Genomic DNA, 23,595 nt, shown 5'->3' with positions numbered 1-23,595 from the left:
TCCCCACGCCCCAAAAAATAAGGCCATGGAACCCTCTTGAAACATTGTCATATTTTACACAGACAAAACAGAGCTACAGTGAAGGTGTGACTTGAGGATCTGTGGCCCCCTGCCCCATGGGATGGGATCTGGGCAGCCCCACGTGCTGAGCAGCCATGCCTGTCTGTGGCAGCAACACGGTGGGTTTGCAGTCTGTCTCACAGGAAGCAGAGCTCCTTCACAAAAGCAGCCTGGTGTCTAATGCTGTTCATGTTGCAGCCCTTGGGGAGGTCTCTGTGGTGCTGTCTTGTGCCTTTGGCCCTAGTGTGGTTGGCTCAGCCTGCCAGAATTAGATGAAATGTGTGCTTGTGAGTAGAGCTGAAATGCAGTTGTCTCTATTCAGCTCCATCTTCAGAGCCAACTGCCAGCCAGGGATGGAGTTTGCGTGTCAGGAGAGAGAAACTTCTTGGGAAAGGGGAGCCTGAGGTGTCTGGGGGATCAGGGATACCTCAAAGGACATTGAAGGGGCCCTGGGGCTGGCAGCAAGTGGAAGGAGCAAGCTGAGAACAGGGTGCAGAGAAGTCCAAATAAGTGGGAACAGAGGAACATGAAGAACTTTAGGGAACTGAGAGTAAGTAAAGGATACCTCAGGGAGAGGAAGAGGAATTGCACAGAGGGAAGGGAGAAAGGGAAGGCAGCAAAACAGCAAAGGGTCAGGAGGAGGGGAATCCTGGTGCTGGTGTGGGGGTCACCGTGGCCAGTGAAGGGGTATGGCAGCAGTTCTGTGCACCTACCATAAATCTCAACGTCATCATAGATGTCAGCGTCCCTGCAAGGACAAAGATGGGGTGCTATGGGCAGTGTGGTCTCCCATGTCCCCACCACCTCCAACCTCGAGGCAAGGGCCAGCTCCTGCTGCCATATCTGTCTCATTTCTATTGGCATGTCTGTGGGCTCTGGTGTCCACTTGCAGCCCCATTTCCCCCTCCCAGAGCTGTGCTCTCCCTGCAGAGCTGGGACCATCTGGAGCAGGGTTAACATGACTCTGGCCCCTCTCAGGATGGTGGCCTTGTCCCAGGCCACCAGGAGCTGCAGACCCGGCCATGCAGAGGGGCTGCACCCTGATCCTGTGCCAGCAGCAGCCTCTAAGCAGTGTCTGGGCAGGTCCCACATGAGGGACCACAGCCTGGGGAGTGCTCCCAGTGCCCCAGTGACAATCTCTCCTGACATCAGAAATGGCAGATTCCACCCCAGGGTAACCAGCTGGTGTTAGGCTTATGGTCACAGCCTGAGCTGGGTAGTTTTGAGTTGTCAGCCAGGACTAGTTTGGTACTGGCCACTCAGGGAGCAGTCGTTGCAGCTCATGGAGTGGAGAGGAAGGGGCTGGGAAAGGGTACTCACAGAGACAGCATCACAGCCCGGGGCACGTAGCCATCTGCAAGAGAGTGAGGAAAAACATGTCAGGTTGTGCTGGGAACCAGGGCATCAGTGGGAATCACCCCAGCACCTGTCCCTGCCCAGGGTTTAGCAACACCTCATGTTCCCAGAAAAAGCTGGGACAAGGAGGAACCCAGCTCTGGGAAGCTGAGTGGGACCCTCAGGAGGAACCTGCTCTGGGCAGTGTCAGGAAGGAGCCCTCCAGGCTGAATGGCAGCTGGCAGGGAAGAGCCTGATCCCTTCCTCTCTGCCTGAGGGATCTGCAGCCCATTCCACCCAAGCATCCCTCAGTGCAGACACAGCTTGTGGAGTTCGAGTCCATGGCAAAGGGTGGTGTGCTGGGCTGGTGGCCTGGAGGCTTTGAGGACTGCAAAGGCTTTTAGCAGAGGGAAAGGACAAGCCCAGCTCACAGCAGAAATGCCACTGCTGAGTGGAAGGAAGAGCAGGACATTTGTGCAGAGGAAAGTGAGAACCTTCTCAGGGTAGCAGGGTACCTGTCAGATCCAACAGGTGGAGGAGGTCTGTCAGGAGGCCTGTCATGGGGTGTTTGCATGAAGAAACTTTTTCCCAAAACTGTGCTGTGCTCCCTGCTGCAGGCAAACCCCATCCCTCTCCAGACTTACACCTCCTCTGTTTGTTCCGGCAGAGGATTTGCTCCTGATTTGTAAACTGAATGACATCAAGGATTTCTCCCCTTCTCAGTGGCAGGTTCTTCCCTCCACCCCTCTTCTCTGTTGCTGCAGGGTCGACCATCATCTGAGTCAGGACCTTGATGCTGCCTTCAAACTGAAACACAAACAGCAGTGCCCCAGGGGAGCTGAGTCAGGCAGGTCTGACTGCTCTCCCTCCTTGAAAAAAAGCAGATTGCTCTCTAGCCAAATGGTCTGTGGGACTGGTCTGATCTGGGGGAACGGGGCAGGTGTGACCTGGGGGAACAAGGCAGGATGTGATCTGGGTATCACAGGTCCCTGTGGAGCACAGCTCCTTTCTGCCATTGCATTGCACCCTTCCCAGGAGGAGAGAAGGAGCTCAGAGGGAAAAGTGATCACTCGCTCCTGCTCACCTTGAATTTCTTCTGAAACTCCCTGTCCATCTTCTCTTCCTTCTTGCATTCCTTGAGTGTCATGGTCTTCATCTTCTGGGAGACCTGGGATTCTCTGCAGTCATTGAAAGCCATGGGAAGGTTCAGATGACCCCATGCTCTGCTCCCTCCCGTCCCCTTCTCCCTGCTGGCTGCTCCCCATTGCATTTCCCTGTGCCAGCTCTGAGGCTGTGGGGGCTCTTGGCCAGGTGTACAGCCTGCAGCTTGTGCTCTTCGCCACAGACCTTCCTACTGTAAGCCCAGCAGAGACCATTAAAGCAGCAGCTTTGTCACAACAGCAAGGAGCCCTGGCCATTTTGGGACCCTTAGAAAGAGTAAAAAAACCCTGTTACCTCTGTGCAGCTGCCAGCAAGGTAACCCTGTTCGAGGCTCGGCCAGCATCTCCACCTGTAAAACCAAACCCCGGGAGAGGCGCTGCCATGAGGCTGCTGTGAGGTGTAAGCACCTGCCAAAACAGGATCCAAAGAGCAGCAAGAGCTTTCTCCTCCTGGGACCAAACCCTGAGTTTGCCCCCAAGTGTGGGGGCATTAGGGTTTCCTGCCCATTTACAAGAGGAACCCACTGCCCTCATGTGTGGGGGAGCAGTAGGTTTAGCACAGGCCCTGCCGCTGCCCATGGCTCGTCGGGGCCTCACAGCTCTCAAAGCTGCAGGTTTCACCCCAAACAGCACCCAAGCTTCTGCTGTACCCACCTCCTCTGGGGCGGGGATGCACTGGCAGCTGGGACACAGAAGATAGCAGAAGGCCTGGGCTTCTCCTGGCCAACCCAACGGGCTCGACGTCGTCGTATATCTCATCTCCATCCCTGCGGCAAGGCAGAGCATGGTTAGGAAGTGCTGCTGCAACGAGGGCATTGGGGGCCGAGGGCAGAATCAGGGCTGCCAGGAGGAGGGTGGGCAACAAGCAGGTGGGCTGGCCATGCACTGGCCCTGGCTCTGGGGCAGAGCCAGACAGCAGCTCCATGCCCTGTGCCAGCAGCTCCTCACACAGCTGGATGTGGATGGGCAGCAGGGTGCAATGGCCACAGTGAGGTAACACAGCCCCAGGGGATGGCCACGCTTCACACTGTGGGGGCTGCTTGCACACCCTGGGCTCCAGCAGCAGGCAGGAAAACCCAAATATCCTCTTGCTGTCCCCTCTCGTGTCCTTCCCAGTGGCTTGGCACAGCCTGGAAGCCACCTGGAATAGCAGTGTTGCCTCAGTCCTTACCCCGTGCCACTCGGAGCATCCTGCAGTGGGAACTGTGTGGGCACTGATGCAACACAGCCTGGTTTCAGGTCACCTGTGGCAAACAGCAGAACAGGAGGGATCAGGGAGGGATTATTTCATATTTTCTCCTCAGCTCTATCAGCCACCCTGAGGTCAGAGCCACTCTGGGCTGGATTCAGTGCGGGGGGAGGTGGGGAGATAAAAGTGACTGCACATCTTGATAGAGCAAGGAGTTTTTACTCCATAGCCTATTTGTATATTTCTAATGTTACTTTCCTCCTGGACAAATGAGGGAAGGAGAGGGAAAGAGGCCAAAACAGGTATCATGAATGTGGCAAAACCCCTAAATTTCAGATATGTACCAGATTCAGGGCAAATCCTGAATATCTCCACGTGCTCAGGATTATCATCCGCCAGAACATGCTGCTGCACCCTTTAGGATTGCCAGCATGACCACACCCCTGCTAACATGCTAACATTTGTATCATGAGCCTTGTCTCCAGCCTGATCAGCCAGACCAACCAAAAATGGGCACGAAGACCTGAGTACAACATCAAATCTCTGCTGGTTTATGGTACCGAGTAATATACAATCAGATACCTGGTCCTAAAAATCATAAGATTGCCCTAAAAAATAACAAAAATGATCAAATCAAGGCAAGGTGTAATTCTAGATGTTGCAACTTCCCTCAGGACCCGTGAGACAAATAAATACGTGAAAAACTGCTGGTTTGTAGGGCACGGGGAGAGCAGATCCTTCCCTCCTTTACCAGGGCTGCTCAGCCCCGGGTCAGGGCCAGTCATGTGAGAATCTCCCAGCACAACAGCGTGGCCAGCCCTGATAACACCTTTTAATTATAACACAGACCAGCTTGATTTTTCAGTTCTCTTAAGGAAAGGAAGGGAAGTCTATTCTCATGGTTAGAGAAATTGAGCAAGATTTGAAATAGGTTTCATCACCTGGAGCGTGGATTAGCAGAACAGCAACTGTGAGAAACCACCACAGCAGCCTAGATCTGGAAGGCCACTGTGGAGCGTGGCAGGGCAGTGTCTAACTCACCTCCCCTACTGCTCATGCCCATCACATCCAGGCCTGTCCCCAGGCACCTCTGGGAAGAGTCTGGCTCCCATTTTCTCCCTGTTAGGTAGCTGTGGGCAGAGAGGTCTCCCCTTCAGCCCTCTCCTCCCAGCTGGACAAGCCTGGGTCTCAGCCTTTCTTTCTCCATGTGCTCCAGTCCCCAACCATCTTGGGCTCACTCCAGTTTGGCAACATCTCTCATGTTATTTACTCCAACCTTACTTCCTACAAACACTCCAGAGCCTGAAACTTGTGCCCAGCCAGGGCCGGGGCACTTTGTTTCTTCACCTGCTCTCCTTCTCTCTCATTCTCATCCTCATGCTATAGCCTATAAAAGTCCCTTTGGTAATACCAGCCCCCACCTCTCCATCAGCCCTCCCAGTATTTCCATCTCCCAGGAGCTGCAGGCTCTAACTGGTGAGATTTTCCTTCCTGAATGAGCAGCACTCTTCCCTGAGGGACTTCCAGGTGCCTGGCCATACCCAGCTGAGCACTCCTTGGTGGTTCTGTGGCAGGACGGACAGATGTCCCAGGATGTGCAGCTGCTCTGAACTTGGACAAATCCACAACAGGAGGGCGCTGGGGCTTGGCCGGCTTCACTCCCAGGGCCCTGACGTGTGGCAAAGGCTTCCTCCGGGGCAGAACTGGGTGCTCTGTCCTTTGGGGGCCTCTCACAGAGAACAGGGGGGCTGCAACAGCTGCGCCTTTGGCAAGAACCGCTGGAGCCCCCTTGTCTTTGGTGGGTGGCCGTGTCTGCTGGGCTGCCTTCCTGTGGGGAGGAGCAGAGCCAGGTCCCACCTTCTTGTTGAACACATCTCCTCCTGGCTTTGCAGGCACTGGGTGGAAGTTGGCATCTTGAGCCATCCACTTCCTCTGACGCACCATTTGTGACGGGGTCTCACAGGCAGGCTGTGGTGAAGGCTGTCCCAGACTCTGACCTGTACTGTGAGATGGAGAGGCCCTGCTGCAGTCCACCCTCCTGCTCCAGGGGGGCTCTGGAGGAGGATCACCCTTGGAGGCCATGGCAGGCTTCTGTCCTGGCTCTGGTCCATGGGAGGCTGCAGGGCGACTCTCTGGCCAGCCACCCACTTTGGGAGGTTCTTTCCTGTTCTCTTGGAACTTTGCCCGAAGGTGCCTCACCACCGCGTCTCTCTCCTCCACATGCGTCTGCAACCATTAAGAAAAAACAGTTCCAGTTAAAACACCATGGAGGAAAATGAGTCAAAATTCCCCCTGGGGAATGTGGTATTCCTTCAACATGGTCTCACACTAAGTCTTCTCCACAAAACAAGGTCTTTGCTCAAAAAGGTCCTGAAACATGTCTGAGAAAACAACACTGGGCTGCACCAAACTGGGACCAGGTTACCCCACCTCGAGGGCATCCAGGAGACGTTTCATAGCGTCTTTTGGTCTGACCCACCCTTTGTCCACTACCAGGGACCATCAAATCAGATGGGTTGGGTGGTAGTAGCAAAGCTCCTGAAGGCAGAATCTGAGATCCAGAGATTGCCCAGGGCTCAGATTGGAGCAATCTGCCTTGCCCTGGTCCTGTTTTCCATGATGAGTTGGTGGGGGAGACCACACAGGGCCATTGGATCCCTCCCTGAAGGAAAAACTGGGATGGCACTGCTGAGACTCATCCCACCAAAACCTATGTGCAGAAAAAACAAGGCCAAGAGGCAGCAGACTGCCCTACTTTTCTGACATGTGTCTTTCCTGTGTGGTTCACACTGTGCACACACGAACCAGGGCACATCTGCTCCAGCACAGAGCTGCCTTTAGCTTCCTCAGTGGCCAAAATTCCCCTTTTGCTAGAGCTTTCAGAGAAAAGCTGCCAGGAGGAGGCTGAACAGGTCTTGAAAGAAGACTGCCAGGTTGGAGGTATGGCACAAAGCTACAGGACGGGGCTACATTTTTCCTAAGCTTCTCAGATGGACCTTGTGAGAGGGGAGGGATCACCTTACCCTCCCCATCTTTCTCCAACCCCCTTGTCCCCAGACCACAGTGTCCCTTTGCACCAGAGCTGGCTGCTTTGCTGGAGCTGTATGCTCTGATTTTGGAGTTCTCCTTCTGGGATATCAGTTTGGGTTTGTGATTGCATAATTTTTATTTTCACAGGGGAAGGGCTGATATGGAGAGAAGCTGATGCAATGTTTTTAGACATAACTGATCAAATGTATATACACATACTTACAAAAGTGCAAGTTCCCCAAACAGACACCCCAGTTTTCCTGGTAAACCCTCAAATGTAGCACTTGGCATAGCAGTGCTGAAGCAGCACCAATGTGCCATTTCCTGTATACCAGCAGTGGGGCTTTCACTCCAACTGGTGAAAAAAGCAATGTTTTCCAGATTCCCAAACACGCCGTTGGGATTTTTGACACCTGAATGATTTGGTGGTTTGTAATGATCAGTTTTGAGCCTGTTCCATGAGCTGGGACATGCTAAGAACCCTTGGGTGTACAGCGCTGCCATCAATGTGATCAGTTCCAGGTTTTCCAATCCATTTTGTGCTGGTGGGGGCTCTCCTGGACTCAGTGGGAGTGTGGCCTCCTCCTTTCAGATGTTTATTATTCAGCCCAAGTTCACCCTGCAAACCTTCCTCTGAGCCCAGGAACTGCTCAGAGACCTTTGAAGCTCCATCCAGCTCAGATGTACAGGACTTTGTCTTTTAGGAGGAGCGAGGGTGTTGGCCAGACCCAGCCCCTCACAAGGACATTCCCAAAACCCTTCCAGCCAGGACGTATGGCTCCCAGTGTCCCATCCCCATGTCCAGTACAGCCCAGGTCTGGTTCTTACTCACCATCTTCCATCAGTGGATGCTTTCCTGTGTGCTCGTCTCCTTGCTAAAGACCACCTGAAGCATTTGGCACAAGCCTCTCTCAGGTCACCCTCCCTTGAAACCAGAAGCTCTTTCCTAACGGCTGGTGAGGAGCTGTGTGCAAGGCCAGGAAGTTGCTGTTGCCTGATGGTGAGACAGCACAAGGAGGAGGAGAAAGAGGAGGAGGAGCTCCTGGTGTACCACTAGTTTAGCCCTGCTGCTCTTGGACACTCGCAGCCCACCAAGTCCTGCTGGCCTAAGAGTCATATCCAGAGAAAAGCCCCAGTTTGGGGAAGTGACTGCAGGATGCAAGGGGATGGGACCAGGAGGGTGGGCAATGTCCTTGTCCAATGGTGGCCCAGGATTCCTCTGCAGTTCAGGTCTCAGAGCTGCACATGACTTGCAGAAGGTGGAGGTGATTCTTGGAGGTCTCATGGCAAAACCAGCACAGCCCTGCACAGCTGAGCTCTGTGGGAGCACAGGACAGCTGGGTGAGGACTACGGCTTCCTGGAGTATCCAAAACTGCGGGACATGTGCTCCACTGAAGAGCCTAATTCCTCTGGGAAGCAAGGGGAAGCTCTGCACGGCAGGGTGCTGTGCTGGGCCATTGCAGTGTCTAACTGTCCTGGTGTCACTGTTTACTGCCCCTGAGGCACAAATGGTCTGAGAGGTTGAGTCAAGCCCTGGCAGGGGTGCTCTGGCCTGCTGGTTGGTGCTGGTGTCCCTGCTCCAGGATGGTGTGTCCCTGCTCCAGGATGGTGTGTCCCTACAGCCCTTTGGCAAGGTGTCCCACCAACAGTGCCCTTGGTGGCTCCTGCCTGCAGATGATTTTAAGGGTAAGACAGAGTTTGAGGATGGGGAGAAGGCTGGGGCAGGCACCTGTTGGCCAAGGGTGGTGGTCCTGGGGGTCCTGTGGAGGGTGGTGGGTGCCCAAGGTGGGCACTGGAGGGCTTGATCCCACCAGCTGGGGATGGGATGGAGAGGGGGTGCTGGGAAGTCCCACACTGGACCCACGGAGAGCTGACGCTGGGGCACAGGAAGGGCAAACAGCAGCGACAGCCACCTCCCAGCTGCCCCACTGCTCCTGGGAGGGCACGTCCCTGTCTGTGGGGGGAGGGAGGCCCAAGAGCCACGTTGGGGCACGAGGGGTGGCACGGAGGCACTGAAGGGCAGGGATGGGGGTGTAGGGGCTCTGTTAGGGGACATGGTGAAGCGGGGGATGAGGGGCCATGCTTGGCGATGGGGTGAAGGGGACGACGAGGAGCCCGGCTCGGGGCACCGGCGCCCCGGGACCCCGCTGAGGGCGCAGCCCGGCCCCGCCGCGCTCGGCCCGGCCCCGCGGCCCCGCGCAGGCGCAGCGCTCGGGCGGGATGGCAGCGGCGGCGGCCGTGCCGGGGCCGGGGCCGGGGCCGGGGCCGGGGCCCGCGGAGGCGGCGGCGCCCGGGGAGGAGGCGGCGGGAGCGGGGCCGCAGGGTCCGGGTCCGGCCCGCCTGGCCCGGCTGCCGCTGGCGCGGGTGAAGGCGCTGGTGAAGGCGGACCCGGACGTCACCCTGGCCAGCCAGGAGGCCGTGTTCGTGCTGGCGCGGGCCACGGTGAGGGGCGGCCCCCGGGCGTCCTGGGGACCGAAACGCTGCGGGGTGCGGGGATGCTGCTCGGCCTTTCCCAGGAGGTTTTTCCTTCTCTCCCGGGCGGCGACTGCTCACGGCTCTCACAGCGAGGGACCCGCGGAGCGGTTGCGACCGGCCCGAGCTGGGGAAGGGGCTGGAGCCCCAGGAGCGGCTCAGGGAGCTGGGGGGGGGGGGCTCAGCCTGGAGCAAAGGAGGCTCAGGGGGGACCTTGTGGCTCTGCACAAGTCCCTGACAGGAGGGGGCAGCCAGGTGGGGGTCGGTCGCTTCTCCCAAGCAACAAGGGACAGGACAAGAGGAAACGGCCTCAAGCTGCACCAGGGGAGGTTTAGGATATTGGGAAAATTCCTTCATGGAGAGAGTTGTCCAGCTCTGGGAGTCACCATCCCTGGAACTCTTCAAAAAACATATGGCTGTGGCACTTGGGAACATGGGGTAGTGGTGAACATGGAGGTGGTGTTGGGCTGATGGTTGGACACAATGATTTTAGAGGTATTTCTCCACCTAAAGGATTCCATCACTCATCTCCTGAGCACAGGACATCTTTCCCCCTACAGAAGGTGCCCTGGGAGCCCCTGGTGTGGAGCAGGTCTCCCAGAGAATGTGGGTTTCAAGGAACCCACATTCCCAGCTTTCTCCCTCATTGCTTGTCCTGTGCATCACTGTCCAACCATTTCCTTCAGTATTTTCAGAGCTGTTTACCAGGAGAGGGTAATGTTAGGGTGAAGATTCTGATTTAATCCTGAAGTCTTGTAGGACTTTTCTTTTTCCTCAGGATATTCTCTCTCTCATCTCCTATGTGAACTTGTCCTGTTTTGCGTTGCAGGAGCTGTTTGTTGAAACCATAGCCAAAGATGCTTATGTGTATGCCCAGCAAGGAAAAAGGAAAACCCTGCAAAGAAAAGACCTGGGTATGGGAACATGTTCTGTGCTGGCCTTAGCAAAGGGTTGCTGGGGTGGGGGATTTTTCCACCTGTCTGGAGGTGCTGAAGCAATTATGGATTCTTCTCTTTCTTTCCCTGAAGATGGGAGAGATAAACTTCTACCAAAGACTACACTGATAATGTCACACACCATCTCCAAAACAAGTAAATCTCTTTCAAGTTGGTCACTGTGCTGTGATGCTATTTCAAATGCTGCTGTTTGAAACAGATGCAAATATGGAGTCAGTTTATCTATGTTGTTCTCAATTTGCTTTTCAGATAATGCCATTGAAGCTATTGATGAATTTGCTTTTTTGGAAGGTGAGTTTCTACTTGATTTCAGTGTTTTGTGTAATCACTGACTTGGGAGAGAAGGAACGGAATCATTTGCAAAGCTCTCTGTTCCCACATTTTCAGTAATTCCTGGTGTGGCTTGCTGTGCCCCTCTGAGCACTGGAATGGCTCAGCTGGACCCTGAGGCATGTGCAGTACTTTTTTGGCTAGATTTCGTTTTACTTGTGTGTGATTTGCTTGAACTTTAAAGTTACTGCACTTTCTTTTGCCAGCTTATAAACAAGTTTTATTTGTTCACAGAACTACACTTCTGATTCCTAAGACTATAATGTGTGTTTTCATTTTCAGGTACTTTGGACTGAGCTGGACAGAGACAGAGCTCTCTGGAGAAGGAGACTGCAGAGGTGGTGTGAGATGGAAAACAGGATGCTGAGAGTTCAGAAATAATTCCTAGAATTGAGACACTGAAATTGAGACATGGCAACCATGATATTTTGTATGAAGTTGAAGTTGTTGTAAGTTCTTTATTTAAAATGCATATTTTTTCATAACTATTTTGTATGTCACTTCCCGTGTGGCTGCAGTGCAGCTCTCTGCTCTGGCCAGGTTACACAGCAGTTACTCCCAGTAGCAGTCCCAGCCTCTCTGGGTACTCTGCAGCATCACAGAGCTGTGAACAGAGAGTGGCTTGGCTCAGGTGCCCAGGCACAAGGAATTTTTTTAATGAATGTGTGGGTTTTGTTATATACGTTTGTCTCTTAACACAATTAAATTGTTGTTGTTGTTGTTGTTGTTGTTGAGCAGCTGTGCTGATTTCTGCTCTGGGCTGGGGTTCCTGTAGCCTGGTGCTAAATCGTGTGGTTTTGATAGGATGCCTTCTCTAGCATTTTAGTTTTTCTAATTGTTTTCTCAAGGAATCCATCCCAGAGAAACCCGGCTGTCCTCCAGGAACTGGGATGAGCTCCAGGGGAACTCGGCTAGTTCCGAGAGCTGTGCAGCTTCCATAAGTGTCTGTGATTGTTGCACTTGTAAGTAATTGTAGCAAAAAACATCCCAACCCAACCCCCCAGTCGGCATTTGAATGCCAGAGGAGTGTCCATGCTGCTGTCACTGTTCCCTTGTGTGCTCTCACTCCTGAATCTGGCAAAAACATTTTCTGTGGGAGCTGCATCTGTTCCCTGCCCTGTGCCCCTGGAGGGGTTGGTGCAGAGATCTCAAGTTCTGTGATGAGGAGCTGTGTGCATCCTGTGTTCAGGAACACTGCTGCCATTGGCCACGTCCGAGAGCCCCTGACAGCACACGGGCACCAGCTGCCTCTGCTGCTTCCAGGACTCTGGTGACTAGAGCTTTCCTACTTTAACTAGTGCTTTCCTACGTGGATGTAACAGCAGAACTGTGTGGCTGTGGGGAGCACGCTGCCATCGCTGCTGTGACACATCCTGCTGTGTTGCCAGCGTTGTCCAAAGTGCCAGCTCTGACTCCATTTGGTCTGGGTTGTCCCCAGATAAAACCATTGAATGGGATGAAGGAGGAGGAAGGATGCATGTTTCTTTCAAATGAGGGTATTTGAGAGTGGCTCCCAGTCACCACAAACTTAAATTAGTTTGGAAGTGGTGGTAAGAACAAAGACCCCCAAGGGAGCTTCCCCAGGCTGTCAGCAAATCCAGTGGCTCTCAAGAAACACTTTGAAGTTTGCTGGGAGCCTGATGCAAGCCTCGTCATGCTGGGAGCACAATCCTGATCATGTGGGAGAGGTGCTCACGGCCCAGGCTGCCGAGGTGTTTGTTCAGATCACAGTCTGGGGACATCTGCTGGGATATGCAAACCCATTTGGCTTGGAGCTGTTCACCTTCTCACCTGCCAGGGAGGGCAGCTATAAGTGCCAGAGGTACTGGAGACTTTCCTGTGCTTCCCAACGTGCAGCATGCAGGACCCACAAGCTGGGGCTCTTGCAGGCTCCCACCTTTGCCAGTAAGTTCCTTTTTCCTCCTTGTCCTTGGCACTGCTTCGGCCTCTGGCGTGGCAGAGCAGAGGAGGTGTGGTGTGGGGCTGCGGCGCGCTCCACTCGCGTGCGATGCTGCTGCAGGGCTTGGTGTGTGCTTTCCTCAGTGAACAGCACAGGGCTTGGCACTTGGCACTTGGCACTTGCCTGCACTTGGCAAACAGTGTGGGGTTTGTGTCAGGGGAAGCTGCTGCACAGGAATCTGGGGGGGTTCGTGCCCATGAACTCCTTTGTGCTGTGGGAGGGTTCTCCTCTTACCCAGCTCTGCAGTAAGGTGGAAGTAGAAGAGAGCAGACAAACAGTGAGATAAACAGTGCCAGAGTGTTTTCCTGAAGTAACTAAACAGGGTGTTCAGCCCACCTGGCCAGGCTCAGATGCACCATGTCCATCTATAACAAATTCTCTTCTTTGTGCTGGCGCCATTTAGTTCAGGGTAGGGGGTGGCTGGAGCTGTGCTGGGCACCCAGTGCCTCACCCCAGCTCAGGCAGAAAAGGTGGGGAGTTGTAACTGGGGTAATGCTGGGCTCGGTGGTTTGTGGCCGCAGGTGCGGGAGCTGTCGGCAGAGTGGAGGAGCAAGGGAATCTGTTTGCAGAGAGGGGCTGCTGCAGGAAGCAGAGCCATTTCCTCCACGTTGGGCACGGTGAGTTCATAGAATCATGGAGTTATTTGGATTGGAAGGGACCTTAAAGCTCATCTTGTTCCACCCCCTGCCACGGGCAGGGACACCTTCCACTAGACCAGGTCACTCCAAGCCCCATCCAGCTTGGCCTTGGACACTTCCAGGGATGGGACAGCCACAGCTCCTCTGAGTTCCCCTTCACTCTCCAGAAACAAAGATCCTTGATGCTTCCACACTCACATCCTGTGCATCCGATAGCTGGGTTTTTTATGTTGAAGTTTTCCAAGTGACTTTTCCCTTGGGGGATTTAGGACAGAAATGTTGCCCAGATAATCCAACACTTAAACATCTTGTGTAGCATGGGAACTGATGAGTAGCCTGACCCCTGGGTCTGTTCCTTTGCACAGAGGAGCTCAGTTCCCTGGACATGAGCTGCACCATGGTTGATTCTGTTTGAATTCCCTGTTTATTGCTGTGTAAGTTCAGGACAACTGCAGACTTTTGCTTCCCAGGATTGATGTTGTAAGTGCTATTAGCAGGACAACAAGCTGCCCTGACAAAGTAGAGAAAGCAGAGGAAGTAGACAGTAGTTCCATTTGTTCATCAGAAAAATGTCTGTGGCCTTTAGGAGCAGCCTGTGGGCCCACATCCCCTCTGCAGTGGCTGTAAGGACACAACAGCTTCATGCTCTGAGGCTTCTTAGGATTTTTCAGTGCACGAGAGCAGCACTTGTACAAATTCAGCCTTTAGTGTTTGCCAAATACCAGCTTCTTGTGTGTCATAGGAATGATAAAATTATCATATCCAAATTAAGAGCTGTTACAAGCAGTGACAGCTTGTCATCTCCAGAGACAACAACTTTAGAAGAATAAATAATGATGAAAGTAGAACCACAGAATGTGCTGAGTTGGAAGGGACCCACAAAGATCATCAAGTCCAACTCCCTGCCCTGCACAGAGCCATCCCAAGAGTCACATCATGTGCCCCAGAGCATTGTCAAATGCTCCTTGAGCTCTGTCAGGTTTGGGGCTGTGATCATTCTCTGGGGTGCCTGTTCCAGTGCCTGCACACTGTCTGGGGGAAAAACCTTTATCTAATACCCAGCCTCAACCTCCCTGACATGACTTCAGCCCATTCCCTTGGATCCTGTCAGTGTGACCACAGAGGAGAGATCAGTGTGTGCCCCTCCTCTTCCCCTCACAAGGAAGGTGTAACTGCAGTGAGGTCTCTCCTCAGTCTCCTGCAGGCTGAACAGACCAAGTGCCCTCAGCTGCTCCTCAAAATGGCTTCCCCTCAAGCCCTTCCCCAGCTCCGTGTCCCTCCTTTGGACACTCTCCAACAGCTTTGGATCCTTCTGATCTCGTGGTGCCCAGAGTGCCCCCAGCACTGGAGGTGAGGCTGCCCCAGTGCAGAGCAGAGCGGGACAATCCCTCCCTGGCCTGGTGCCCCCCAGGACACGGTGGCCCTTTGGGCTGCCAGGACACACTGGGGACTCAGATCCAACTTGGACCGACCAGGACCCCCAGGTCCCTTCCCACAGCGCTGCTCTCCAGCCTCTCGTTCCCAGTCTGTCCCTGCATCCTGGGCTGCCCCATCCCAGGGCAGGATCCAGCACTTGCCCTTGTTGAACTTCATATGGTTGGTGATGATGTAGCCCTCTGATTTTCTGAGGTCTCTCCTCAGGGCCTCCCTGCCTTTGAGGGAGTCAACAGCTCCTCCCAGTTTTGTATTGTCTGTGAACATGCTCAGTCTCCCTTCCAGTCCTGCGTCCAAGACATTAATGAAGATGTTGAAGAGCACAGGGCCGAGGATGGAGCCTTGCAGAACTGGTGACTAGTGCCAGCCTGATGTTACCCTAGTCCCTGTCACCCTTTGTGCCTGACCCATGAGCCAGTTATCACCCATTCCATGATGTGTTTATCCAGCTGTGGGATGGACAGTTTGTCCAGAAGGATCCTGGGAGAGACAGTATTGGAAGCTTTACTGAAATTCAGAAAGATTACATCAACTGGCTTTCCTGGGTCAACCTGGTGGGTCACCTTGTCATAAAAGGTATGACAAGCAGGACTTTCAGGAAACTGTGCTGGCTGTTACCAGTGACTGTGTTGTCTTCCAGGTGTTTTTCAACACCTCCCAGAATAATCTCCATAACTTTACCAAGCACTGAAGTGACACTGACAGGCATGCAGTTTTTGGGATCCTCCTTGCTCTTGAAAATCAGCACAGTGTTCACCAGCTTTCGGTCAGCTGCAACGTCTTTGGAGTTCCAAGAGTGCTCAAAAGTCATCAAGATATATATATAAAATATTTGCCTAAAAATAAAAATCACAGCTTGTATGGCAGGAGAGCTGGGAGAACAGGGGTGTCATCAGCTGGCATGGTGTCCTTTGCCAAGTGCCAGCTGTCTGCACCCTGCTGTGGGCGAGGAGCATCCACAGGAGTCACCACTGGAATGGCTGATAAGCTGGGAGTTGCTGCCTGGCTTCTTGCTCACTCCTTTCTTGAGCAAAGGGACCCTCAGGCAGCCAGCAGCAGCTGTACCCCAAGTGTGAGTTTCAATGTCCCTTCATGTTTCCTGGTCCATCACAGTCGGTGCTGGGGACACTGAAAATCCGTTTTTAAGTCAATGCAAAACTTATCTTTTTGCAGCACACACTGGGTCTGTGGCTTCAGCAGGTCAAAGCAAACAGATTACAGTGGTGTTGGATGATGCCACGGGCACTTCTCATGCAAGTTTTCTTCCCTATTATCTAATGAAATAAGGACTTACATCAATAAATCTTGGAGTACGGACACTGCTATTAAGGAAAAATAGCTCATTTCAAAAGGATTTCCAGAAGAAACAGCCTTTAGCCAATTAAGGCTGATAATTTGTAAACTCAAAATACAGCAGAGCAAACCAATCCAAAGCTAGATGCCATGGTCCTGTGTTTCCCCTACTCCCACACCTGATCCCAACTTCCCATCCTCTGATGCAGAGCTGATGTGCCAGTGCAGGAGGTGTGAAGAGCTGCAAAATTGGGGTTTGGCTGGGGGGGACAGGTTTGTTTCCAGCTCGAGCAGCTTCACTGGGCTCCAGGACAGACAGAGCCCTCTGCCCTGGACCTGCTGGGCTGAGGCTTGCTCAGTATGTGCAAGGTCTGTGGTTCAGCCATGCCTGAGCATCCCCTTTTCCCTTTGCTAATCAGGGCATTCACCTGTTCTCACCCCATCCCTCACGTGCTCACTAAAGAAAAAGCCTGTGGTTTCCTAGTGGAATTTTAATTGCACTCTTTTTTAGTCTGTGTGCACTGACCAGTCTAATATGAAGTGGTTTACTCCTGGTCTGCAAACACCAGTTCAATGTCACTGCACTGCTACTGCCAGACTGTCCTTAGGAATTTCCTCCTCAGACTGAAGGAATCTCTCTCCCAGGCAGACTTCCCAGGGGTGGGCCATGTCTTTTTTGTCAATGTGTGGTACTCAGCCCTGGTTTGGGCTCGGGCCTCCCCAGCATCACCCAAAACATGAGTGGTAACCCTTGGTGGATGCGGTGTTTCGCAGACATCTCTGGCAGTCCCATCAGCGTGGACGTCGGGAAGTGCTGCTCCAGCTGCCCATCCCAGCAGATCAGCTCCCTCCACCTCGGCCTCCCAGGGCTCTCCAGACAGTGCTCCATGCTCGATTTCCTAAGGAGGAGGAAGGTGAGTGCTTGGGGCAGGGGGAGGGTCATGTGCTGGTTACTGGAGCTGTGGTTTTATACGTGTTTTAAAAGACCTGGTTTTGGATTCTGAGAAAACCCATCTCTGAATCTCTTGTCCTCCCCTGGCCCGAGCAGTGGCTTGTGCAGGTGAGACAGATGGAAACTCTCCAGCAATGCTCAATACCTCGGGGCAGAGGAAAGGCCAGAGCTCAGCCAAGGAAGGGGCTGTGGCAGTGCCCACCCGGCTGCCCGGGCAGCATCTGAGCATGGTTCTGGCCGCTCCCAGCCCAGCAGCTTTCAGCCACCGCTGCTGTACCTGAGAGCTGCTCCCCACGTGCAGACAGCCTGGAGGCCTGTTTCTGCCTCTTTGAGCAAGAATGGCAGAATGTCATTCCCGATTGATGTGCCATGTGTCACTCTTGGGAGGGACTCAAAGGAGCCTGTGCATTTGGGGACACGGCTGTGGTGCTCTCCTCATCCCAGGAGAGGTGACATTGCCTAAAGTCCTATCTCTACCCAAAAAGACTCTGTTGAGGGGTGGAAACAAGCTCTGTGGGTGCTGCACTTGTGTATCCTGTGAGGGATCACCTGTAGCTAAGACAAATCATTTTACCATTTGTCTCATTGTTACCAGCACCGTGGCACTGCTGGTGCAGCATCCTCCAGGCAGGCAGGGAGAGAGAGGAGTAAAAGCTGAGCCAGTTCCAGGTCAGGGCAGGTTTGTGTCAGGAGCTGATGCTGGAGGTTGTTCCCTGTGCTGTGTTTTCACCCGGGCACGCCCCTGGCCCTGTCCTGTGCTGCTGCAGGTGAGAGCCCTGTGTTCCTGCCCCGAGGGTCCTGCTGTGAGCCAGCCCGGCTGCACCTGGAGCGGCTGCTGCTCCTCAAAGGCCTTGGGGAGGGGGAGGTGGTCGAGGGCAGGCACTGCAGCACCTGTCCCGAGGAATGTCTTCGGCTCCTGGCCCTGAAAACCTTTCCAGACTCTCCCTGGGAGGTCGTGATCGATGTGGGGAAATGCTCTGACCCAACGTACAGTGCAGGTATGAAGGAGGGAGAGCTCCTCTCCTTCCCTCTGGGAATATGGGAAGGAGCCCTCTTGTGTGACCAGCACCAGTGTCCAAGCTCAGGGCACCCAGTCTGCTGAGCAGAGCCTCTGCCTTTGCAGGTATTGGGATTGTGTTTTGGGGTTGGGTTTCCTGTTGCTGGGCCTTTACAGCGCAGGTCTGCAGGCACAGTGATAATTCTCTGCCCTGTGCATGGGTGAGGATGGAGATACAACCACCTTTTGGACAGGGAAATGTCCTCTAGCCAGAGAGCATGGAATCAGAGTAACCCAGGCCGGGAGGGACCTCAGGGATCTCTGCTCCAACCCTCCCAGTCAAAGCAAGGAAACCAACCTGATGATAAAAGCTCTGCTGGAAACAGAGCTTGGAAAATGTAATTTCCTTACTGACAGCCTGAAATGCCCTTTTAGTACCAGTGAACTACACTGATGGTTCAAAAATCACTTGGAAATGGAAACTCCAAACGAAATCATTCCAGACAGGTCAAAACCTCCCACTGGGAGAAAGCTGAACTGGTTCATTGTGAACTGGTAAGCCGTGTTGTGAGTTCACTCATAAAATAACCCAAGACACGTCAGTGGAGATGAACTGATCAGAATGGAAAGTTGTGTTGAAATGATTTACCACAACTGTTTGACAAAGTCCATTGTTATAAATGAATTTTGGGATGTGGTTTTCGCATTCAATAAAGAATTAATCGGTGAGAGGGAAAGAGTTGATTATAATTAGGATGGTTTGTTTAAAGTTAATAGTGGGCTTGGTTGTTATAGTTAACCTTAATTGTTTGCTCATAAATAAGTTCAGGGATTCAATGTTGAAAATGTTTTATTATTAAAAGGAGTTGCTGAGTTTACCTCATAGGATCGAATGTAGAACTTTGCAGAACCCAAATGAAGTAAGGTAAGGGGCGGGCTCGATGAGGAATTACCATAAAGGGTAAGACAAGGAGCAGCATTGGATGGACCAACAGGAGGACCCTAGACAACGATCCAACAGAAAGGAGCCAGTCAAGATACCCAAGACATCAACGAGCCAATCTCAAGAGACTTTGGTGGGAGGAGGAATGGGCGGTGTAAGGGCGGGGTTTGGGGTATAAAATGTGTCGCCCATGGGCTGTGGGGGTGGCCCAGCTGTTCTGGGATGCGAGTCTGGCGCTGGGATTTGTTTTGTGCCACGCAGACCGCCACAGTGGTTTCCAATCGTCTGTGTTCCAGTTAATAACCTCAGTGTTTAATAAATTCATTAAATTATCAAGGTTGTGGCCCTGTTTTTCACATCCATTGTCCTGGAATTTGCTGATGTAGTTTTTTTGGCATTTCTAACACCCAAGCCTCAAACCTCCCGGCAGCTGCTGCGGCACCGCCGCTAGAGAGGGACAGAGACCGCGGGAGTGCTAAAGGGAGCCCGGAGAGCAGCGCAGGGGCCCAGGAATTCACTCCGCGATTCTGTCCGCTGGAGGGGCTGGGGGTGGACGGCGGAGCCCCCCGAGGGCTGTGCCTGGGGCCGGGTCCCCTCCTGGGGCAGCGCCAGGAGCGCCTGCACGGGCGGCAGCAGCAGCAGCTGGTTATCCAGCTGCAAGTGGAAAAGGCAATTAGGCAGCGTGAAGTGCTTTCTTCCAGAGCTGGGAGAATCAGCATTTACTTCCCAGACGTGTTAGTGGAAGGTGCTGGACGATTCTGTTGCCCCGGGGAGGAAACTCACGGAGCGGGGAGGGAGAATCTCAGTCACGGTAATAGCCCAGGGCTGGCAAATGCGGACTCGCCGCCAGCTTTGCCTCTGCCCTAGGCAGGTCTCTGCGCTTTTCCTTCTGGATCTTCCCCTGCAAAGTCGGGCTGATACTTTCAGTGACATGATAAAAACTTGGAAACATGAGAGGAACGGGGGCGGGGTGGGGGGCGCGGGGCTGGAGAAGGGTGTTAAAATCTTACCCAGAAATCCGTTGTCATTTTGTGTCCCACTCTTAAGGCATCCCAGATATACTTGCTTTCAGAAATCACTTTTTCCTCCCCTGAAAACAGCTCCATCATGGAACAACGAAATCTCCTCCAGCAGCTGCTGAAGTGGTTGGGAGGGGGCAGGAAACTGTTCAAAGCCAGGAACCAAACACAGACCCATGAAGGACCCACACCCGAGGACTGGGGCAGGGCAGGACCAGGTCCTAGATAGAGCCCAAACCCACGTGGCCATCAGCTCAGCCATCCTTCTCCCCTTCCTCTAGCTCATGCAATGGAGATTTTTAACCCTAATTTATTTGGTGAGGGGAGAAAAACACAGAAACAAGGTTGTTTCTTTCTGATGTTCTCATCAGCTGAGACTGAGCCAGGCAGGACAGTCTGTGCCTCTGCCCTTCCAAGTGGATGTAGGTGCAGCTGGAGGACCCTTGCTCCTTCTCTCCAGTTGCTGAGCCCCTGCCTGGGCCATCAGGACCTGCCACGGTGGCATGTCCTGGTGTGGTGGTGACACAGCAGCAGGGATGTGGCTGTTGGTGTGCCCACCCAGAGGCCCCCACCCCACTCTCTGCAACCAAACCGGGAATGTCAAATCCAGACAGAACTGCTTTGTGTCCTGGGAATTTTTCATTGAGTTAAAGCTGGAATAGGGAAAGAAAAGGCAAAGCAGGACTTTGTTCTGCACCCCCAAAGCTGGGGCCATTGCCCACCTCCCCCTTCCACCCCTCTGCTACCAGCCTTACTTCATCCCACACTCCAGAATTGGGGCCTTCCCTTCCCCCTTCCCTTCCCTTCCCTTCCCTTCCCTTCCCTTCCCTTCCCTTCCCTTCCCTTCCCTTCCCTTCCCTTCCCTTCCCTTCCCTTCCCTTCCCTTCCCTTCCCTTCCCTTCCCTTCCCTTCCCTTCCCTTCCCTTCCCTCTATCCCCCATCCCACGGTGGCAGATGCCACAGCTGGTGCTCCTGTGGAGAGCCCAGCACAGAGCTCACCCTTTGGAGGTGCCTGGGGAATGTATCTCCAGGAGAGCCCGTAACACTGGCTCCAGCATCCGAGAAGCCCATTCAGGGCACAGTCCCTGGCAAATCCAGAGGGAAATGCTGAATGAGTAAGTGCTAAGTTACTTTCCCCCATTCCCTGGTGTAAGAATGTGGCTCTGGGAAAAGCACTGCCATCGGTATTTTGTGTTCAAATACAGTTTTCCCAGAGATAACACGGAGCGGCGTGTGCTCGCTCCCCAGAACTGGAGCTTTTGCAGGGTCAGGGACAGCATTCACAACTTGCACCCACAATAACCTCCCTTTCCTCATGGCCTGAAACTGGGATGGAGGAACAAAACCTACCACTGAAGGCCTGAGCTGGTGAAGGAATGAGCCCCAGACTCCCAGCTGGGACCCTGACACAGAGAACAGCCTTTTCCAGTGGGTGCTGGATGCCAAAAGCTGGATGGTCTGTGCTGCTGCCACAGGAGCCTTGGGTGCAGCTCCAGGTTAATTTTCCTTATTGTTTCCTTACAGATGGACTTTTCTGTGTGCCCACAAAGTTCAGCACTGCTCTGGTCAAAACCCCACATGGTGGGGAGGTGGTTCGGACACTGGAAAACTGAGAAATGAAGGAAAAATGCTATCCTGTCTCCCAGGTGGAATGTTACTATGAAATTGTCCAGAGCTCTGCAGGACACGGGGAGGAACGGCTCAAGGCAGGTTTCCAGGGGTTTGGCTCCTCTCTGGTGAGCTCACCTGGGCCCTCATGCGAGCTTTGAACTGCTGGGTGGATGCTCTAATGTCGGCAGCTTCACACTGGCATCAAACTAGAGAGGTAAAAATCTCACACTTGTATTCTCTCGTGCTATAAAATGTATTTTGCTGCCACTAATTCGTGCATACATCGGGGCCATAAAGGAACAAAGGGCTTTTTCTTTGGAGTGAGGATTTCTTTAAAAAAGTAATTAAGCAACAATTATATATATATTTTAAAATATTTAGTTGTTAAGTATGTCCTCAGTTCAACAGAGACCCTGCTGTCCCGCTGAGCATACCTTTGTGCACAGGCACCTCTGACTCAAAAACACTGCTATGCCCCCAAAATATTTCTTACCAGCTGTGCCTTGCTGCTGCTCTTCTCTGGGGATGGATGCTGAGCCTGAGGCTGGAGGGAGGGTGGAGGGTGCTGGGGTGTCCCTGCTGAGGTGCTGCAGGGGATTTTCGTGCCTTTGTTTTGCAAATCTTTGCAGGAAATCGATGTGGGAAGGTGCTTGGGCAGCTGCTCCTCGGGGGATCCCTGCTTGCTTAGGTAAGCACAGCTGCCAGGCCCCATCCGCCCTCCCTCCCGCACATCCGCACCCCGGGCCAGGTGGGAGCTGCCCCTGCTCCTCTCACCCAACGCATCTGCGGCTGCCGGGGTGGGGGGGACACGGAGCAGGGTTTGGGCAGCACCCCCAGCTCACCCACCACGCTGTGCTGTGCCGGGGGGGAGAGCCGGACCTGCCGGGATGGGGCCGGATTTGGGTGGGTGGTTACAGAGCCTGTGGTGTCCCAGGATAGCCGACACAGATCCTGACAGTGGCTTCTGCAGCCTGGGATGTGCCACTCCTGTCCCTCACCTGCTGGCAATGCTGTGGGACAGGAAGAGTCGGGGGTGGCTGGGGCAGGGTGGGTCCAGACAGTTGTCTCAGGCTGAAGGATAGGACTGTGTGTTGATTGTAGACATAAAAACATGGGTCCCCAGCACAGGAAGGACATGGAAAGTTGGAGCAAGTCCAGAGGAGGCCACGGAGATGCTCTGAGGGCTGGAGCCCCTCTGCTCCGGAGCCAGGCTGGGAGAGCTGGGGGTGCTCACCTGGAGAGGAGAAGGCTCCAGGGAGAGCTCAGAGCCCCTTGCAGGGCCTAAAGGGGCTCCAGGAGAGCTGCAGAGGGACTGGGGACAAGGCATGGAGGGACAGGACACAGGGAATGGCTTCCCAGTGCCAGAGGGCAGCGATGGATGGGATCTTGGGCAGGAATTGTTCCCTGGGAGGGTGGGCAGGCCCTGGCACAGGGTGCCCAGAGCAGCTGTGGCTGCCCCTGGATCCCTGGCAGTGCCCAAGGCCAGGCTGGACACTGGGGCTTGGAGCAGCCTGGGACGGTGGAAGGCGTCCCTGCCCATGGCAGGAGTTGGGATGAGCTGAGCTTTAAGATCCCTTCCAACCCAAACCATTCTGGGATTCTTTGCATGCAAAGGGAAGCAAATCAAACTATGCAGGAAGAAAGACCTGCTCTGCTCAGGCAGAGGAGATGACACGAGTTACTCCACGAGTAAGGAAGAGATGCTGCAGGAAGGAAGCTGCCTCCCTTCTCCCCCATTCTGCTCCAGAGCATCTGCCCTTTTCCCGAGTGGGAACAGAAGGCCCAGGATATGGGGGGCCGGTGGTGTACTGTGTACACACTGGTGTGCTGGGGATGTGCTGTTTTTTCTCTAACTGCAGGGAGTCACAAGACGGGGAGGAATGCCTGGCCCGGGCAGAAGCTGCCCCGAGTCGCTGTGCCCCTCACGGCCACGACATGCACCGGCTCCGGAGCCGCCGGGGCCACGTCTGCACCGTCGCTGCCATCCGGGAGTGCCACTGCCGGGGGTAGCGGGGCTGGGAGCTGCGGGTGGGGCTCCTGGAAACCCCGCCAGACTGTCTGTGGGATATGTAAATGAGAGAAGGCTATTTTTTGAATAAAAGCTACTTTAACCAGCGGGTATAAATGAACCCTCTACAAAATGTGTTGTAGCTTGTAAAATAAACATCATGGGCAATTTGCAGGTCCTTGGGGCTCCGCTGGGCAGCTCCACAGC

The 23,595-nt window shown here is 53.8% G+C and overlaps 2 protein-coding genes and 1 pseudogene across 3 annotated transcripts; 2 read left to right on the top strand and 1 right to left on the bottom strand.

Annotated features, from left to right (window-relative positions):
- Positions 1–41: 41 nt before the first annotated feature.
- PRAM1 (PML-RARA regulated adaptor molecule 1) lies at positions 42–7,802 on the bottom strand. 2 transcript variants are annotated; one of them, XM_068997057.1, is made up of 10 exons: positions 7,607–7,802; positions 5,286–5,970; positions 3,727–3,799; positions 3,210–3,322; positions 2,851–2,905; positions 2,480–2,573; positions 2,040–2,202; positions 1,381–1,414; positions 774–808; positions 42–319 (listed from the first exon to the last, which is right to left on the bottom strand). In XM_068997057.1, exons 1-10 carry the CDS (start codon positions 7,607–7,609, stop codon positions 315–317), a joined length of 1,260 nt encoding a protein of 419 aa, XP_068853158.1. In that variant the 5' UTR covers positions 7,610–7,802; the 3' UTR covers positions 42–314. The 2 variants fall into 2 exon arrangements, with proteins under 2 accessions (XP_068853158.1, XP_068853159.1); XM_068997058.1 differs by lacking the exon at positions 7,607–7,802 and having other exon boundaries at positions 5,286–5,572; positions 5,686–5,953.
- A 1,193-nt stretch (positions 7,803–8,995) lies between these two features.
- On the top strand, positions 8,996–11,260 carry POLE4 (DNA polymerase epsilon 4, accessory subunit). Its single transcript, XM_068997253.1, has 4 exons — positions 8,996–9,217; positions 10,077–10,161; positions 10,453–10,494; positions 10,816–11,260. The coding sequence occupies exons 1-4, from the start codon at positions 8,996–8,998 to the stop codon at positions 10,827–10,829; spliced, it is 363 nt and encodes a 120-aa protein (XP_068853354.1). The 3' UTR covers positions 10,830–11,260.
- Positions 11,195–23,390, top strand: LOC138099869 (uncharacterized; annotated as a pseudogene).
- The last annotated feature ends 205 nt before the right edge of the window (positions 23,391–23,595 follow it).

This window comes from Aphelocoma coerulescens, chromosome 28, assembly GCF_041296385.1.
Source record: "Aphelocoma coerulescens isolate FSJ_1873_10779 chromosome 28, UR_Acoe_1.0, whole genome shotgun sequence".
Taxonomy (NCBI): Eukaryota; Metazoa; Chordata; class Aves; order Passeriformes; family Corvidae; genus Aphelocoma; species Aphelocoma coerulescens.
This window is presented reverse-complemented; position numbering and strand designations above follow the sequence as displayed.

What these genes read in the sequence shown, in the direction of transcription:
- PRAM1 (XM_068997057.1), bottom strand. An exon ending in ACCAAGGAGTGCTCAGCTGG is followed by an intron (nt 3,800 to 5,285) that starts GTATGGCCAGGC and finishes TGTTTGCCACAG; the next exon opens with GTGACCTGAAACCAGGCTGT. An exon ending in TTGCTGGCAGCTGCACAGAG is followed by an intron (nt 2,574 to 2,850) that starts GTAACAGGGTTT and finishes CAATGACTGCAG; the next exon opens with AGAATCCCAGGTCTCCCAGA.
- POLE4 (XM_068997253.1), top strand. Translation starts at nt 8,996, where the DNA reads ATGGCAGCGGCGGCGGCCGTGCCGGGGCCGGGGCCGGGGCCGGGGCCG. An exon ending in TCGTGCTGGCGCGGGCCACG is followed by an intron (nt 9,218 to 10,076) that starts GTGAGGGGCGGC and finishes TTTGCGTTGCAG; the next exon opens with GAGCTGTTTGTTGAAACCAT. An exon ending in CCTGCAAAGAAAAGACCTGG is followed by an intron (nt 10,162 to 10,452) that starts GTATGGGAACAT and finishes TTTGCTTTTCAG; the next exon opens with ATAATGCCATTGAAGCTATT.